Source organism: Perissodus microlepis, chromosome 13 (assembly GCF_051167445.1).
Source record: "Perissodus microlepis isolate ML-2025 ecotype Zambia chromosome 13, ASM5116744v1, whole genome shotgun sequence".
In the NCBI taxonomy this organism is placed as follows: Eukaryota; Metazoa; Chordata; class Actinopteri; order Cichliformes; family Cichlidae; genus Perissodus; species Perissodus microlepis.
The window spans coordinates 22,449,359-22,469,976 of record NC_140473.1 but is presented as its reverse complement, the minus strand read 5'-3'; the positions used below and the strand labels follow the sequence as shown (position 1 = coordinate 22,469,976).

Here is a 20,618-nt window from a genome sequence, read left to right as displayed (position 1 = left end):
CCCCTCCTGACACAGGAAATAAACTAGAAAAGGATACTGAACTGTCTGTCCGCCTGCCTGCTTGTCAATCTGTCCTGATGAGTCCAGCTTTGCAGGTGATCATGTCGATCAGTGTTTTATTGTACAATGGAAGTGTTTAAACTTCCCACCCAAGATGTGGTGATATCTAGAGATATGTCTGTGCCTATGTTTGTGATGTGCTTTTCAAGGCTGTGAAAAACAAAAACAAATGAGCACAATATGTGCAAATTCCTTTAGGTTGACTTATTGTTAACATTAAAGTGGGCCACTTCCTGCAAGCACCTTTTCTTTGAATATGACCACTGTTTCAAAGAAGCATAAATCTAGCCCCATTACAACAAACATCCTTAACTGCACTTTTTTTTCTCATAGTTAAACTAAAACAGGACTTTCAAATGTAATATAAAAAGATGCATACAATTCTTCTTTGAGCAATAATTTACACAAAACAATAAAAACTGATCTCTGGGTTTTGTTTTTTTTTTAATCTATTTCCCAACTTTGAATACCAAAGAATATCCTTGATTTCTATTTGCATTCATTTCATTCAAGAACAGTCACAGGATTTTCCTTCTAGTTTCCACCTCTTATGTAAAAAAAAATATTTTTATTCTTCCAAAACTGTGTGGAATTTTCTCCTTTACTCTTTCAACAATGCAGGACTTCTAATTTCATCAACACAGCTCGTGGCTTTTTTAACAGCATTACATGAGAATGTTAATAATACATCGAGCACCATAGATATTGAGCAAAAATAATTTTTAACATCTGCAGTACCCACTCTGTGCTTCTGCCCTCTTGTACCTCTGCTTGTGTGTGTTCATGTGCATGTGTGTGTGCTAGGCTCACCTACTCCTCTCCACAAATGACAGCGCTGTGCCTAACAAGCACTCCTGCACATTTTGACTGGGCAACAAGGGCTTAATGACAAGTCATATAACAATGGAGAGGAGAGGGGAGTACAGTAGAGTGCTCCAGCCAAACTATATAAGTCTGTTAAACAATGGCTTGTCGGTGCTGATTTTCCTCCTCTTTTTCTCACTGCACTACCACCATAAAACAAATCCAACACACACTCACCTGTGCACATGGTGCATCCATGCACTCATTAACACACAAATAGGTTCAGGTGCATGCATTAGCACATGTGAAGATGAGGAAGACCAACAAAGAGCAAACTCTGTCTCCCACACACCCATGCATACACACACACACGCGGGCTGTATAACTGGCTGTACAAGCAGGGTTTGATAACAGCCCCCAAACAATAGGGAGCAGAGCAGCCTAGCTATCTGCCTGTCACACAATGAAGGGGGTACTGCTGAAGAGCTTGTCACCACCAATACATGTAAACACACGCACAGACACACTGGAAAAAAAATCATCCCAAAAATAAAAACATGAGCTGTAGAGTGTGTGCACGTGTGCATGCCAGCAGGCACAGACACATACACAAAGACACACACACACATATAAACGGGGTAATTCAGAGCGCTGCCATTTATGTGAAGAGCGCTCCGTTTTTCAGACTGTGAGTGGAAGTGAATTTGCTTTTTCTGTCGAGTGCAAGTCAGGTTGGATTAAACAACACTTGGCCAGTGCTGATGGGTTATCACTGTGCATCTGTGTGTATATCTGTGTGTGTATATGCCTGTACTGTGATGATGCCCGCAGGCGCCTGGATTTGATGCAGGCAAATCTACAGACAGTCCCCTTCTCCTGTCAGGACCCATCTCTCTCTTTTCTCTCTTTCAAGGTGTCCTTTCACTGCTTTCTGGCTCATCATCTTTCACTTTTTCTTCTCCTCTGTGTTGCTCACAGACTTGTGTCTTCTGAAACTCTGCTCCTGGTTCTTGCTGACAACTTTATTTTTCCCCATAATAAATAAAACAAAACAAAAAAAACATGCATGGGGACAGAAAGGAAAAAAAGAGTGGCTTCCACTAACACAGCAGTCACATATACACATAATTCTCAGAAGACATCAAGTCCCTTATGTTCCATAAATCTCTATCAACTCTAATTATTGCTTTTTTCATCTAATATGGACATACTCCAAACACCATCAAAGGCTTTATTATTTCTTGCTTTTCCCCTAGTTATTATGGGACTGTTTCTTTCTGAGCTCAAGGGATGCCTTTTTATTGTGCTGAGCCAATAAAACAAAGGCCGTTACAGTGCTGAGTAGTAATTAGCTGGCATAATGAGGAACTCATAGAAGAGTACTGAATCAAATAACAATGCTGTTTTGTGATGTTTATTAAGTATAACTCTTTGATTTTAATAAAGGCTGCTGAATATGTAATATAACTAAAAAGAAAATATTTTTTAAAAGTTACGGATCGGCAGAGCGTGGAGATTATTGCCCTTCAAACTAAAACAATTTCACATGTTTGAAAAAAAAAAGCTGTTGTTAAATTTTCCTCATATCACTTTGATTTAACATAGTTTTCTACAGAGATGTAACTGTTACACGCTCTGGGACACGGCTGACAAAGGGATGAAGACGATGGAAGGAAGAACAATAACAACAAAAATAGGTCCTTTTAGCGACAAGGAGGTTGGTTTGTTAAATCAATTTGTCATGTATTGATTATCATACAGCTTTACAGATAATTGATTTGCACCGAGAGAGTTCCAACCAACTGCACTTCATCCACTTTAGGGCCTCCCAGGCATCTGTTCTCTCATCTTCTTCTCTTTCACACACTTCAGCGCGTATGTTGTTCAGCTAATTCACCTAAAAAGGTGCTGAGCTTGACACTCAGTGAGTAATACTGATCTGTGAGAGTGTGTTCAATTGGATGAATCTGAGGGAGCTACAAAAATGAGGGGTCTGAAAACGAGAATGAAGAAAAGGACCAAATAGCCACAGTAAAGTAGAGAAGAGTAGCACTAATGGTGTCTGGATTGCAGTTCGATGACTAGCAAGGCAAAGGATAAGAACATAGCACTTGAACCTGCAGCACTCTGATGATTTTTAGCCATGTGAACACTGATGACCTCGTGACCCTACTGCCCAGCTCAGGACAGGAAAAAAGAGGATTGTGCGTTGGGATTATAAACTCCTAGCAATGTACTGCAGGAAATGACGAGTACTGCCAGAGACCTACACAGAAAAACTTTGGAAAAGTCATTTTAGATCTAACGTAAAGATGCCAGATTCAATATAAGAGATATGGTTGAAAAGGAACGGTTTTTATGCTATTCATCCATCAAAATTATTTTGATTCGAGTTCCCCAAAACAGGAAATATCCACATTGGGAATATCTTTCCCTGAATCTCATTTTGCCCCCTTATACTGGTGACTATCCTTATTTGGTCATCACCCAGATTTCATGAACATAGGTGAGCTGATCTCCTTCTTCACCACAGCTGTCTGGCACAACACCTGTATTACCGTCAGTCCAACTCTACCTTCCCATCACTCATGAACAAGAAAAATATGGAAATATGAAGTTCTTTTAACAAAAGTTGCCATTTGTGTACTATTTGTATCTCTCAGTTTATGTCACGGAGTTACAGTTGATTTTGTTCCGATACTTTTCTTGCTTTATTGCTGTTTATGTATATTTTTTGTGTTACTCTTTAGTATTAAGAGCTCAATTAGGTAATAGTGAAGTGTCCTTATAGTAGCCACGTGTATAATGTCTTATACCTAACAATTATAATTATTGTGTCATTGTTTTTGCCCTATTTCACATTCCCTTGAAGCAGATTTCACTACTGCTCCATGTGTAGCTGTGTAGTACATTATAGTATTATTAAAAAAAAACATGTGTATGTATGTACTTTACATGCAGATTGTTTTATTTTTGTATGAAAACGCTATGTTTCGTGGGTTCATGAGAGTACTAGGTTTGTTTATGTGTTTCATGTTAGTGTACTGATTTGCGTTTGTGTGTCTGCCTGTGTCCCAGTGAGTCTAATGGTCCCTGGAGGCAGGCCAGTGTCCATCAGCAGACAGCAGGCATTAGTGCTCTGCCAGAGTATCGATGGACCACCGGTGCTTGACAGCAGGCCCCTCCCCACGGTCACAAGATGGGTATATGTATGGCAGTGTGTGAATGTGTGTGTTATAGACATATAAAGTGTTTTTGATACATACACACAGAAATACAGAGAGATATCTGAGTGCGTTTTAGAGACTGAGGTGTTTGTGTATGACCCCTGACCTCAGGCTATGTGTCACAGTGTCTGATGTGTGTGTGTGTGTGTGTGTGTGTGTGTGTGTGTGTGTGTGTGTGTGTGTGTGTGTGTGTGTCAGAATGAGGGGCCGGCTGTCATCGATCTCACACACACCAGGCCAGCACTTAACACTTGGACTGTAGCGACTAATACACTCACACCCTCTATTACTGCCCAACTGGAGGCACAGCATGTGCGTGTGTCTGTGTGTAAGTGTGTGTGTGTGTGTGTGTGTCTGTGTGTGTGCGTGGCCTACTGCCAAACCCATGCTGCTGCTGTTCAATGGCAGCACAATAGATTACACATATAACAGTGTAATGATATATCTCTATTAGGCATTCTCCTCTTCCCTCTCTCGCTCTCTCTCTCTCTGCCTCTCCCGTGCTATCCCATCCCAGCAATGTTTTACTTTTTGTACATTGCTGTTGCTGAATATGAAAAACAGGACTATCATATTTTCTGGATTTTTTAATCTTTAAATGCAATACACACATGCCTGTCTGTCCGTATGCCCCATTCCAGTAGGAATGAGTTGGACATCTTTAAGGAATTTCTTCAAATTTACTAACAATGTTCACTGGTCAAACGGTCAAACGTGGTCAAACGTCACCCTCACTGTGACACAAACACTTTTAATTAACACCATATGGCCAAGACTGTGTTTGAAGTATGAAACAGGCACGACGAAAAACTGCAACATGAACGAGAGATTCATAATGTTTGAGAAAGACTGGAAAAATGATGTGAAAAATTATGGCTAGGTGCAACAAGTCAACACTTATACAGAGAGTATAAATTCGCAGATACAAAGCTCTATGTGACCACCTGACCTCCGTAAAGATATATCCATTTTCCACAGTGCTCTGAGATGGACACTTAAGATCAAAGTACCCCAGACGGACCGACTCTAAATGCCTTTCAGCAGTCATGCAGTCTGTGGATATCGGCTGTTAAGCAACCACGTCAGACCAAAGAAAAACACAGGCGAACACTCATGAGCGCAGGACTATGGGTGTTGTGGTAAATATTACTGAAATGCATGCATCTGACAACAAACAAAGATACAGAGGAAAAGAAGCAGAGTTTAAAACATCTGTCATTACAACAACATAACTGAGCCTTCCATCACACTGTGGCACACAATGGCATATCTGTACAGGTAAATGTCATTAAAAAGAAAACTAGATAGGATATAATGCTGCATTATTAAATTTTTTAAAGAAAGAAAAAAAACTCTTCTTAGCTATTCCCATTACTGCTTGAGAACAAAATGAATCCCATTAACAAAAGAAGGGATGCACCAACAAGTACTGGTATGGTGTCCCATGACAGGCCCATGTGTGAGACTCTGGGGACGAGGGGAACAGTGTCCAAGTTATATCATTATTTGTTGACAGGATCTCCCATTGCCACTAGAATCGCTTTGGCAGACAGATATTTTAGATGTCTTTGGGACACGGTTAAACAGGACAAATCCACACAGATTTTACAGTATGAAGCTTAAGGCTTACCCACACTGTACATTATGTAATGTAGGCATAACTGTAAATTTTATTACACGGACAAACAAACAGAAAAGGCCACTGGCTACCAGTAAAACTGTTATTTTATAAACACAATCATAACTAAAATATACTATCTTTGCAAAGACTTTTTTTTAACTTTCCCATGTATCTCTATAGGAGAATTTTCAAGGGTTCCACTATCAACCTTCACCGTGTCACCGAGATTAAGAGACCTTTCACTAAACAGTCTAGTCAAGTGAACAAGGTTCATATGCAGCGCAAACAGCTGACTCTCTGTGGCAATGTTGTCCATCACCATGCACGCATGGATGGAAATAGTCCACTAAGCATGCTGTCAAGAGACAAGACACACACACACACACAGACCATTATGCATCCGGGTGTATTGCACACTCTTCAGTCCACCAGTGATGTGTAAGTAAAGCAATGTCTTTGCCACTAGGTCCAAAAGGCAGCTTATGTATGCTCTTCCTTTCTATATATATATATATATATATATATATATATATATATACACACACATATATACACACACACATATATATATATCTATATATATATATATATCTATATATATATATATATATATATATATATATATATATATACACACACACACATATATACACACATATATATATATATATATATATATATATATATATATATATATATATATATATATATATATATATACACACACATATATACATATATACATATACACACATATATACATATATACATATATATACATATATACATATATATACATATATACATATATATATATATATATATACAGTCATAGTCACCCTCCCAAGAGGCCTTGCATTACCCTGCTCTTCCTTTCTTTCCAGTAATAGCTTGTCAAAGCAGCCGGCTAACTGAAGCTAAAAAAAAATGCCTTATACACAATTGGGCATTATCCGCTAGGCTAGCTGCCCTCTCACCACCACAGCCCAGGGGCTAATGTCCAAATGAGATGGTTCATTTAAGATCTTTCTCTCTCTCCCTCCCTCTCTCCTTCTTGCTCCCACTTTCACTTTTCTATGTTTATCTTCATGACCTTGTCCTTTTTCCCCCCATGGAGGTAAAGGACAGGAGTGGTAGTGAGGAGAAGCGGCTGACTGAGGAGAGAGAAGATAAGGGGTGATGGCCATGGCTTCTGGGGTTTTTGTGTGTTCTGGAGAGGGGCATTAAAGGATAGAGAGCGACAGAGACATACAAGGAGAGACAGAAAGCTTTAGGCCACAGACCATAGACCAAGTAGCCTTTTAAGTGATCTGATTACCTTGCTAGAGGACAACAGTGGCCAAACTCAGAATGGTTACTAATAATACATCTCCATTTAGACTGGTCCTTCAAAAACATGTAGGCACACACATAGGGGCACACTCAGGCAAAGAGAAGGGCAAACACATACGCTTATGCTAACAAAAGAGATCACTCTCTGCTCTCATAATACCAAACAATGATTAAAAAATGACAGAAGAACACAAAGAAAGAAGGAAAAGTCTAAAGAAAGATGGAGAATGTCCGTGTCTTTTCTCGGACAAGTAAAGTATAAAACGCTAATTTTCAGCTGACCACTAAAGTGTCGTGGTCTGCGTGCGTGTGTGTGTGTGTGTTTGCTTGAGGGATGGCCTTAAATGACAATGATTGATTAAATCTAGGCCTATGGCCCACGTAGGGCATGCCATGTGTTATCACTCACACAGAGACACCCGCTCGCACATTATCATCATCAAGTGGATGCTGAGCTGAGACAGAAAGCGAACTCGACTGACAGAAAGTACAGACAAGTCAAGAGAGAGGAGGTGAAAATAGAAATGGTGAAAATAAAAGTGACAGGAAATATTTAGAAAGAGCTAAAAATAAAAACCTAAAATGTTTCCAAATACTTTCTAACGGTGGCAGAGAGTGCTAATTCAGACTGAAAAGGCTATATTATTCAGCCGATTTTCAATGCCTGTTATTCAGTGATGCCATGCAGAAGCATCAGGATGTTTGATTTGTCAGTCATAGTTTTCTTGTGAGGAAGCTGAGAACCTGATAGTGTGATAGGGTGAAAGTGTGTGGGTATCTCCACTATGTGTCAGGGTTTAGTGTTCCTCTTTAAAAGGACATTGTGGCATGACAACAAAGATGCTAAAAGTGGCCAGAAGCTTCTTTGTACACACAGCCAGGCATTCATCCACACAGGCAGAAACATAAGCAACTAAAGCAGAGTCATACAAAGACTTAGAGCACCCCCAGCTGGGGGACAACACTGACAAAAAGAGACAGATGCACAGTTGTGTATTCAGATACATTGGTCACTCTGCACATACACCAGCTTATACCTATTACAAGGTGCACTATTTATCTTTCTCTCTCTCTCTGTACTTAGGCACTTTACACCCCTTATGCGTGTTATGTAGCTTATAGTGTTTATATACTGTAGCTATGGCTGAGCAAATGTTTTCCCACACACAGTCCAAACAAAGGCCAGGTGACACACGCACAAACACCTCCACAAACATGCAGAAACGCACATCATGAAAGAGGTGCAATTAGAGCATCCTACTCCAATTAACCAGCTCTCTAAACAAATCCACATTAGGCCCTCCATTGTGGCTGTGCTCGAAAACAGCCACTTGGGAAAGCGGCATAAAAGCTTCAGCTGTATGTCTCCTCGAGGACACGTGTGCGCGTGCGAGTGCGTGTGTGTAGACTGGCGGTGGTTACACACTGGCACAGACTCTGGGCTGTTATGATTGTGGTGGTGATGGGAAGATTGTGCAATCACTGGTGGGTGGAGAGAGTGCCAGGAAGGCAGAGAGGGAGGGAAGAAGTGCAGCCGAGAGGGTGGAAAGCAATGAATCAGTGAGCGAAGATGTTACCAGCAGTACAAGAAAATTAGAACCTGTAGCACTGACGTGGTAAGCTACTACTCCACTCTGCCCCACTGAAATATCTTTTAAACAACTTCTTTAGAAACTACTACTTCAGAAAAATCTCAGCATTTGAAGATCTGAATGAGGTAATCTGATGAATTTTAAACTTACATGTGATAAATGATTATACTTGACACCAAATTATCATTTTTATTATCGTTTAATCACATTCTCCATTACATAATATTTCACTAAATTCTGAAACTCACTCACAAACCGAAAATAACACCTACTAATGTCTTGTTTTGGCCTCATAATTGATATGGTCTTAAAGTATGGTGAGAGGGGAACTAGTTTATGGCTTTCCATGGAAATTTCCGCAAAATTTCAAGATTTCCTGTAGTTATGGCAGGTAAACTTAGCCTCCCACTAAATACCAACAGCTAAAATCTAAAAAAAAGTTTAGTTTAGGATTAAAACCACAATAAGAGAAGTAGAGAATAAAAAGAGACCCACAGAAATAGTAAGGAAGGGAGGCAGGAAGAAGATAGGGCACTAAAAATTACGTGTCCATCTGTGATCCTGCACTTAACCCTCGCTCTCTACTCTACACACACACACGCACACACGATAAAAGGCCCAGTGGGGAAGCATTGGGAGTTTGGAGGGAATCCATCCAGCCACCGGGTAGGACACCAATCTTTCAGTAATCCCCTCTGTCCCTACTGAGACACCAATTTGTTGTGCACATGTGCACATAAGGCCTCAAAATGTATGTTTTGTTCATTAGCACAAGTATCTAATGGGATATTGAGGCTGTATTTTATCTTTAGAAATGAAAGAATAATGGGAGTAAATAACTAGCATGACATGAAAGCCTAGCTTGTTTAAAAGCTTATCAGCACTGTGCACTTTTTTAAACATATTTTTCAGATTTTATGTATACATTATTTTGTAATATTTTATATTAGACCTTTTCCTTCTTTCTTAATTGTTTCCATCAGCTCCTGTACAGCCCAAATATATAACACTTCACTTGGAAAGAGCAGATATGTGATACCACAGTATTGTGTCTTCTTGGCCATTGTCTCAAAAAACAAGAAACTTTGGCACGAGATACAGCTCCAATAAATAACTCTATTCTTTAATCATTTATAAAAAGGTTGTCCTTTTCAGGCAAGATTTTCATATTCCTAATGCCAGAGCTTATGTGATCATTTTCCTAGTCAACATTAAACCTCCAAAATTAACGAAAAAGCCACTGCGGAGATACATGGCTATAAAAAAAAGGAGAAAAAAAAACACTATGTGAATATTCTGTCTTTGCAATGACACAAAATTACATTACAGCTACCAAAAAACATCTATCCCAATAAAGGGATTTCTATCATAATATTATCAGTTAGATATACATTCAAACCTAGATTAGTCACAGAAAAACATTACTATACAATTATAATTTGCAAAGTATCATGGTGCATGAGAAACAGCTGGGCTCGTTTTAAAATTATGACTAGACCTCTTCATGCCTGCACCTCACTCACTACCCTCCTGTAATCTCTCCTATTCTTTTCCCTCTGTTCACTGCATATGTGAAAGAAAAAGAGAAAGAAAGAGAGTGGGGGAGTCAGAGAGAGTATATTTCAGCCTCAGTGGGCAGACACAAAGGTCTGTGGCGCCATGGCCTGCTGTGGACAGATACAGAGACGCCTGTATGTGTGTGAGAGAGAACAAGCAAGCAAGAACCAGGGAGTAAAAGAAAAAAGTCTAAAGTTCACCAAAGTCCACATAAGTATATACATTTATAGTGTGCCATATATGCATTTACAGCTATTACTATATCACCCCTTTAGTCTTTGTAGCTTTCTCACAAGTCTAATGTCAAACTCAGTCAACTTCCATCTTATTATGTTCTAAAAGACAGAGTAAATACCACACTATGGCAGTTGCCAGCTAGCGTAGCCACAACAGCTCCAGTCTCTTCAACCTGGAGCCCCAGAGAGATGCTTCAGCTTGTTAATGATTAGGGCAGTCTCTCAGGGGGGCACTTGAAAATCAGTTAACTTTCCCCTCAAAGGCCTACACTAACTCACATTAGCATGTAGCACAGCCATTAGCGTCAACACCTAGCATTAGCACAGTCAACTGACAGTTAAAGGCCCCTGTGGGGCTATTTAGAGAGTCTCCAGACAGACAGACAGAGAGAGAGAGAGAGAGAGAGAGAGAGAGACTGACAGAATGAACAAGTGACTGTAGCAGTTTGTGCATTAAAGCTATATAGTGAGTCACAAAGCAAGTTAATGGCTCTTTAGCTAAATAGCAAACACATTAGCCATTTCAGCAAAGACATGTTGAAAGGCTCAAGGTTGACAAGCAGCTGCTCCTCCTCTCTGTTAGGGCTTTTTGACAAATAGTCTCAAGCACTAATGATGCAGTGAGCTGTAATCATTTACTGATAATTATCAGAATTACAGTGATGTCAAAAAACATACTTTGCATGTCCATTTTGACACTTCAAATTAAAGTGAATACAAAGATAAAGCCTTTACACCAGGTAATCCCACAAGACCTGATGTGTTTCTGCAGATAAAAGAAAGTGCTGACAGAAAATGAGCCCTGTGTATAACATAAACAGTTTCCACCAGCTTTATAAAAGTTACCTCGCCACCAACTGAAGCACACACAAAGAAACTGGATTAAAAAGCTATTTAAAAAGACCACAACTCAATTTCATAGCACTACAGCAGGTGAAAACAGCGAAACCAATGCAAAGCAAATAAACTCTGTAGCACACAAACGCAAACAGAGTGTTTGGAGTGAAGCCAAAACATATTCCCATATGGCCATGTAGCCATTTGCTATAGCTGCTCCACTCTCCAACTAACGCACTAATCACATTAATCATCTATTTGTTTTAAAACATCATTAGGGACATTCACACAGAGACTTGCTTACGCATAAACAAACACACTCACACTCATGCGCTTGTGCCTGTGAAAGTACATAGTGGTGCACTTGATGGGTACAAGTGGGAGGAGAGCCAAATTAACTACCACACACTAATCACTTAGCTCTCTAATGGAAACATACTCAGCACATTTGTGTTTCTGCATACATTTATGGTACACACAAAAGGCACATTCACAAAGAGCACAGTTAGTATAAGTAAAACCCCATCTTATCCCCAAGGATGTATTTTTAATGCTATAGGTATATATTTGTCAATTAGTTGAATGAAGCAGCATGGATATGGATATGCAGCATGGACTAAATTTATCCAACTTTTATATGCTACTGTGCAGTTATGCCTAAGTGGGCATTCAAGATTGTGACAAAGTAAAAGATCATAATCATCAGAAAAATGCCTTTGAAGCTTTTATAGATTTGAATTAATCATTATGCTTGAGCGCAGATTGAAATATTTGACATAAGGTTAAAAATATTCCTTTTTACGGGTAAAAAAACAAGTTTTTTCCCATTATTACCACTGTTTGTGTAGAAAGTATAACTACCAGACCACTTCTTTGTCCAGACTTCTCAGATTTTAAATAAAGTGGTAGCAAACGTGACTAAGTGATATATATTCTCTTCTAACACACTCGTTCTTTGTGTGTATGTTTTACATGGTTGAAGAGGCCAGTGTATGTAGAGCTTATGCACGATAGGGAACACGGCCAGGAGGGGCACATAGGGGTTGGGTGACTTAAATGGGGAAAAATCCAATTATTGTATCCGTCCAGAGGCAGGGTGAGCTTTTAGGGAGGGGAGCAATCTATTATTACTCTTTCTCTTTTCTTTCACTCTTTTTTTCATCCTCTAATTCTAGGGTAAGGGGGTAACCTAAGAAAAGGGGGAGCCAAGTGGAGAGACATGAGGGTTACGGGCTGAGCTTGCTGTTAAAGTATGTCCTTGTAATTAGCTGAGTATTAGCAGTGGTGACAATGCAAGAGCACTAGGCAGGGAAGCACCCTTTAACGCTCTACTCATTTCCTGAACTTAATCCCCACCGCTTACTGGTAATAGTGCGCAAGTGCACACGCATCTGGACACACACACAAACTCTCAGTCATGCACAAATTCACAAAATCAACTACTGGCTATAAAGGGAAAGAACTCCTTAAGCAAAGCTACACCCAACTGCTCACCTTCAATCACTATTGTGCTCAAAGTCATAATGACGCTGTACTGCAGGGACCTTCAGCACGCATTTGCATGTGTGTCTGTGTGTGTGCGTGCACGTACATAAACATTTCAGCCTGCATCTGCACATTAGCATCAACTTGTGTTTAGATGCAGTGTGGCGACTGTTTACTTCTCGAGTGTCAAGAAGCTTCTAACACCCAACGGTACTTCAGGCGAGTCCCTGTTTCTTATTTCCTCCAGTCAACGGATGGAGGAGACCAGGCTACGGAAGCAAAAATCAATTACTTTCAATTAAATCAACCAGCAACTCTTTCAATGTGCCCTCAAGCCACTCAAGTCATACTTACAATACCTCCAACCCCCACTCCTACACCACAAAGTGACACACGCACAACAAGCACATGTGCATACACACTAAGCCACATCCACTTACTGTGCGACTGTATTTTTGTGTTTAGCGGTTAAATTATAGACTTAGAAACAATTGCTGTGAAGATGGCTAAAAATGCTGGACTTTTTTCCCCCCAATGTGTCATTTTTAAACTGTACAGAACATACAAAAGTAGCATTTAATTGTGCTTTGTGCATTTCATTTGACTTATTTGAGGCATATTAACCAAACAATTTCTTATCGTCTATCAAAAACAAAGCCACACAAACAAAATGCTTGAAGAGAACAGCAACTCTGAAAATTGTTGTGGATATATATAGTGTGTCTATCTATCCTTCCTTCATAGATAGATAGTGAAACCTCTTCTGCAGGCTTCAATATAAAACCAATACAAGTCCAAAACTGATGTTTTTTCCCATTAAACAAGAGATCCAAGCAGTTACTATCAAAAGCATCTCAAGCCTCTTCAGCCTTTTTTGGAGCATCTTAAATGATGGTAGGTTGCTCATGAGAAGTATATATAACACCAAGCTGAGTTTATCTTATTTTTCATTATTATTATTATTTTGAATCGATTACATTGGACATAATAGGCTACTAGAATATCACACCATCCTTTTTAGAAAATAAGAAACTAAGACATGTGGATTTTTTGGAAATCGTAAGATATTCATGGATTTTTTCCTTGGGGTCTGGATTGACTCATATTCAGATCATATGGTTTATTGAATAAAATCTGAAGTGCCCATTATATCTTATCATCATAATGTACAATGATGAAATAAGCAGAGATTAGAAAAACCGCTGGCAAAGGAGCAATTAAGCAACAGCTTTGAGAAATAAGAGAGAATGAAAATAAGGGCACGTACCAATTGTGTTTTATTGTAAAGAAGCTCGTGTAACAGTCTTGCTTCACATTGATTTTTGTTCCATTAGCTTAAATCAAAATCGTAAGAGACACCTGAGCTCAGTCCAGAGCACACCAGTAGAGAACCATTTCTATAGAGAGCATGTTATAAACAGCGCAGAGGGGGACCGCAAACCTTGTCATTGACACAACAGTCTGAGTGAGCATACTATGTGTGTGTCTGTGTGTGTATGTCAGCCAGCTCCCAGTCTAGCGCTATTGTCTAACAAGGTCTAATTAGCACTATGGCACAATGAATTAGCATAATTATGCAAACAGGGCTCCGCTAAAGGCCTGGCACAAGGGGAGGCTACGGGGGGCACCTATTACAACACACACGCACATGTGCAGCTTCAAACGTGTGCACACACACAAACGCAGTCACTAAGAACACTTAGACACTGGTATAAAACATTAAACACACATACATAAAGGTGACAGTGCCTCTGAATACAGAAAACACACAGATACAAACATACCTGTCCACCACTTCAACAGAAAGTGACAATAACACAAGCCTGCACGTGCATTGTTCAATGGCCTATTTGATAGGCTATTTATGTATCTAGTATGTTCTGTATGCTGATACCCCTCTTATCTTTCCAAATACATCCTCCAGTCATAAACAGCCCCCATACCACCACAAACATCAGAAATCGGCTCTTCACAACCCTCCCTCAAACACTCAAACATTCAGGGTTTATAGTATTTACCAGCAGGGGTGATAGGTGAAGTCTGTGGGAGATAATAGGGATGACTGAGAGGCTGAAAGGCTAGTAGTCATTTAGACAATGACAGCTGTAGTGAAGAAGCTTCTATTAGGCTTCATTAGGACGCTAGGCTCTTGATTATATGCACACACAATCACACTGTCATGTTTCCAGTGCTTCAGAGGACATTGTATTGACTTACATTTATTTCCTGCTGACATATCGTAACCATAACCACAACCACTATATGTGTAACACTAAACCTTATCTTAACCAAACCCTGACCTCTATCATGTCTTCCACCTAAAATGTATTGATTTACATAATGGAGTCTTGCTTTTTGTCCCCAAACAATTTGTGTAACCCACAAAGTGGCAATACAAACAGATTTGCATCCCGACAGAACGTGTAATGCTATAAGTACTGGCACACACACACAAAAAAAATTAGTGTGTGTGTCCATACAAGCACTCTTGTTTGTCACAGTGACCTTTGCTTGAAACATTAACCCAACAAGTGACCCCACAGCCCAACAAGCCCTCTTACCAAAAGCCCCGCGACGTCAACAAGCTTTATCCAAACCCTCTTAAAGACACACACACATTCACACATCCTGTGCCCCAAGGGGCATGAATTGTGTGCTAAAATCCTGACCCCTTAGCCGGAAACAAGCACTGCTAAAACTCCTAACGACACCCATACATAGCTTTCTAACAATTACAAGCTAAAGAACCGGGAAGGTCAGGAGTTCAGAGTTCAGATAGTTAAAAGTGATCAAGTCCAGACTGAAATAGTCCCAATCATACAATGAAAAGACATAACAAGCAGCAAATGTTACTGCAGATTCATGACCTCTGGATAACCACCAGATGGGGTGCTTTCTATGTATATATTTTACCAAGTGAACGTCATGTTCCAGTCACCTGTCAAGTGTGTGCCATCTTTAGGACATGTGGGTTCCCCAAGGAAGAGCCATTCACAAGTCCTGGTCTGACTGATGTCATTCCACAGAAAACAAACCTGAACCCACTCCGTTCCAAAAAAAAAGTAGTAGTAGGTCAATGACTTCTGATTTTGTGGAAAAAGATATTAAAGCAGCTATTTAAGGTTTGTCATTTTAATTATCTTACTTTTATTTTATTGTGCTCACTTAAGTAGTTTCTTGAGTCTGCTTGCCTTGTTGTAGTGTTAGAAAGGTAGTTATACCAGCATTTTCCACTAATATTAATCCAAATATACATTATAGGAGATAGATTAGCCACCTGTCTAGATTGTACCCCACCTCTCACTCTATGACAACAGGGATAGGCTCCAGCACAACCCAAACACAAGCTTGAAGAAAGGAAACTGTATCATCCCATATATTAAAAATGGTACATTATTTAAAAGTTATCCATAATACATTTGTCATAACCTAAATTCTTCACTGAGAAGCCTTACAAGGTCCACTGGTCTTAAAATGAAAGTACTGACTCTGACTTTATCTTCGCCTTAAGAAACAATATATTGTTCAATATACTGTGGGATAAATACAATAGCTAGGACAGAGGGTCACGCTGAGAGGGGGGGTAGCAATTTTAAGCTGAGTCCACACATTTTGGAAGCAGTGTGCTAATCCGGCCAGGCTTTTTAGCCCGCTATTCAGGAGGACAAGGACCCCTAGGATTTGGGCTTGTCCACACCTCAGGGGTAGGGGATTATCAAGACAGCAGGAAAGGTGGAGAGGGAGTGATGGTGGGTGAAATGAATATGTGTTAATTAGCACAGTAGCAGTAGATTCTCTAAGTATTGTCCCTGCCTGTATATCTTTGTGACGAGCACACATAAGTAAGTATGTGTGTTTGTGTATTTTAGAGAGGTTTCTCTCTGACTCCCGCCCTCAAAAATATACCCCAGAGCTCTGACAGGGTCACCTCTGGGCCTTTCAGTGCCTCCTCTCAACCAGTCCTAATTGATCTCACGCATTACTAGCCCCAAACATGGGATGGAGAACAGGAGGGAGATGGCTGCCCTATTGTTTGACGAGTGAGGTCCCCTTGCTGGTGGCTCTCTACTCCTTTCTACACACACACCCACACACACACACACACCTCCGGCATGCCCACCCACCATCTCCCCCTTTTCCTCTTCTATGCTCTCATCTCCGGCTGTGCTAATCCACTGACCAAGTCAGGAACTCAGTTACCCATCTGGCAAAGCATGACTCCAGCTGGGAAGACAGAGAGGTGGAGGGGTAGAAGGAAGAAAGGGGAGCAATGGTGAGAGGGGAAAATTGAGAAAGAGGAATGTGGATGAGGGGGTATGCTCTAAGTAGTTGGAGATTTCTTGTGTGAAGGAGAAAGCCTTTATACAAGTTACTACTTTATATATACTCTAAAGAAGGAAAAGAAGGAAAAACAGAGCGAATGAGGTATCTGCAAACCAGAAAGAGCGGTGAAGTGGAGTGGAACAATCCAAAAACATGATGACCTCTTCTTTTTCACTCTCCAAAGAAAAAAGTATTGATCCTCTTGTCTCCTTGTGGAGAAAAAGGATTACCCATTCTAGCAGGTTGGAATGAGAGTTGCCACTGAGCTCTGTCATTACTAATCTGATTCTAGTGTGCAGTGAAGTAGCCTCTAGCCATGGCATTCACCCCTGACTCCCGTGGAACCATCTGGCTGAGTAGCACTAACCCATGACCTTTCTCTAATCAGTCACATGCCTGGGAAGATGTATAAAATGGCTCAAAGTGAACAAGAAGCACATATATTGAACATGATACTTACAAATCCCTTGTTCTTATTGCAATAAGACATTTGTTCCTGTCATGTTGCTGCAATATTTTTAATATTGAGGTATAGTTAAAGAGATATTTTTACTAATATAGACAAAACATTCATGTTATATTTTGGGCAAGTCACTGATTGTGCAAAATGCATTGATAATTGTAAGAAAAAACTGCAGTTACATTAACTCTGCATATAAAGAATTGTCTGAAATCACATTTTGGAAAAAAAACATCCAAACTGTAGCTGAAATGCCGCTGTGGTTAAATACACAGTGCTAAAATACATCAACAAAAAACTCTACAGAACAGCCTGAATTAAAAAATTTTTAGAAGTAAACCCATTACGTCTGATAGTCTAACACTTTAAAACAGTTTCAAAGAATGAAGGTCAGAGCGAGTGAAGTGACCACTCCATATCATGGAGCATGTGCAAATCCCTCCTTGACTCATGGTCTTTCCTTTCTCCCAAACCACTCATCAGTGTCGACTGAAGCAATAAGACTGCAACCCACTTTACTTCTAAAGGACATCTGAAGGTAGTTGGGAGGAATGAGCACATGATAAATCACTGTAGAAGCAGCACACGAGAGACACACTCCAATTCAGAGAGAGGGAATCAAACCACCTGCATCAAACCATCAATCAAACACTAACAGAACACAGCATGAGGTTAACCCAAACTTGTAGCGTGGGTGTGCTTGTGTGTCAAGGATAAAAGCCAGGGAGCACTATGGGTAAAATGAACTCCGCTGTGAACACAATCATATGCATGCTCTGATAAACACTCAAACACATTACAAAGACAATGCCTAGTAAGATAAAGCATGTACTTACAGACATTACCGGTGTTGTCAAAACTGTTGAGCACTTCATTAACTCTAAGAGGTCCCATGTTATCCCTTAGAGATACAAAAATATAAATGATTATACAGCACGCTTGGAACATAAACTATCCTTTTTTATATAGATGATAGATGAAGAAGACTAAAGTGCAGATTTACCATTCTGAGCTTTGTTCAATAGCAAAAGCATCAAAAAGTGAACACTAATTAGGTTTGTCATATATTTACATATCTCTGACACAGCTATTTTGCAGAAAAGCATTGAGCTGTATTTTTGCTACATCTGAAATTATTCCTTTTTTTAAATCTGCTTTTAATTTAAAATCGAAACATGTTTTAGATATTTTCTTTCCACCCACATGACCAAAGCTTTGTGGTACTTCATATATACTTCTCTTTGTTTGTTTTTCTTTGTTTGTTCAACTCAACTTTACTAAAGTCTTTACTTTTGATGACACAAGATAAATAACATTGTAAAAAATATTCACAGTAGTTTTTAACTAGTATAATATTGCAGTATTACAAAATGGCCCTTTGTGTTTTGCAGTGTCACTGTGCTTTACAAATGCCAGAATGAAACAAGAGCCTTATGTGGATCCATTCATGTGTGTGTACCTAAGTAAGGCACTGTACTCAGGAAAGTAGACACTTCTGTACTCCACCCACTGGTCATCTGAGGTATCACTGTGGTCTCGTGCCACAAGCCTTTTTCTGCTGAAAAGGTCAAATGTGGCAAACCTGCGAACAGACACCTGTTTGACCTCCGGACTCTCCACCTGCTTCTGACGCAACACCTATGACAAGAAAATAAGAAAGTGGAAATAAATACAGCCTTCCTCCAGTCCAAAAGACAAGAGGTCTTTTGGGATTAGTATAACATTTAAATATGGTGACAAATGATCTCTTGTTTACAGTAAATCCTTGACAGTATTTATTATGTTTAATACATTTTTTCAAAAAGAAAACACAAAGGATTGAGTTTGGTTTTTGAGTACAGTAGTGAAGTGTTAGCAACTTTGCCTAACAGCAAGAAGATCCTGGGACGTATTTGTGTGGAATTTGCATGTTCACCCTGTGTCTCCATGGGCTCTCTCCACGCAATGTGACAAATGTGTTATTGTACACAGTAAATCCCTGAAAGTATTCATTATGTTGCATAAATGTTTTAGAAAGAAAAGACAAAAAATCAGGTTAAGTATTATGCTTACTACTATACTACTACATACAACATACTGTATATGGAAAACACAGTACTGTGCAATATGCAGTCCATACAATTTCAGTTTATTACTGTTCAGGAATAAGTGCCAAAAAGCAGTCTGGGGCTTTCTGCACCTCCTGGAGGGAGATATTTTTGTCAGCCAAATGTAAGGGCTGCATAATGTCCATGTAAGGGAACAGTTACTGCTCTAGTGCATGCAAGGTTTTCAGAAGTTGTGGGGAGGGGAAAAGATGGCTTTCAAGTGTTAACAAAGCTACTGTTACCAGCACAGCTGTGAAGCTGATGTGTTGTACAATAATTCAGGCAATACTGTATGTTAAAGCAGATCAGCAGAAAAAAAGACTGCTGTACTGTAATAAGTATATTATTATACTTATTATTATACTTATTATTAAGTGCTGGATTATCAGATTGTACAGAAACTGCCCCCTCCTTTTGGGGCAAGAAAGTAAATACAGTGCAGTTCATGATCCTTTTAAAAGTTAAGTAAACAATAGAGTTTTTGGGAAGCGTGACAGGGAACTCTGGGTTCCCATCATCCTTGTTCTTCCTTCAGGGACAGCAGTGCAACCATGAGAGTTCTGTGCTTGCATACCTGTCTCAGCAGGGTCCACCTGGCTCGTGCGACATCAGTATTTCTACAGGTCCCTGACCGGGAGGCGCGGGAATCAGCTGCGCGAGTGTCTTCGTGAATATTTTTCCCCAAAGGTGACGCCGGCTCGGTCCTTTCTGCAGCACCAGAAGAGTCCCTGTCCATTTTATCTTCGTACTTCTGGTAGGAGATAAATCCGTAAGCACTTGTTTAAATCCTGTTTATGCAGCTGTCACAGTTACAGCGGTGCGGTAATACAAAAAAATAAGGCTTTTTTTCTATAGCGATGCAGAAATGATCACATACACCGCTTCACTGTCATCACCTGTTACACCCACAAAGGATGCATGCTACTTCCGTACACTTTTGCAAGTCCAGGCATGTTAAACGATCGCGCTCGATTTCACAATTATAACTGAGGGCTGC

General features: G+C 39.8%; 1 protein-coding gene across 1 annotated transcript in view; it reads right to left on the bottom strand.

The window, feature by feature from the left end:
* camkmt (calmodulin-lysine N-methyltransferase) overlaps positions 1-20,618 on the bottom strand; it is a 108,552-nt gene that overhangs the window by 87,314 nt on the left and 620 nt on the right. Inside the window, exons 2-4 of the mRNA XM_084947625.1 lie at positions 20,196-20,372; positions 18,994-19,172; positions 18,371-18,435 (exon numbers count right to left, since the gene is read on the bottom strand). Coding sequence (XP_084803751.1) covers positions 18,371-18,435; positions 18,994-19,172; positions 20,196-20,357 — 406 coding nt within the window. The 5' untranslated portion in view covers positions 20,358-20,372. The remainder of the gene's footprint in view (positions 1-18,370; positions 18,436-18,993; positions 19,173-20,195; positions 20,373-20,618) is intronic.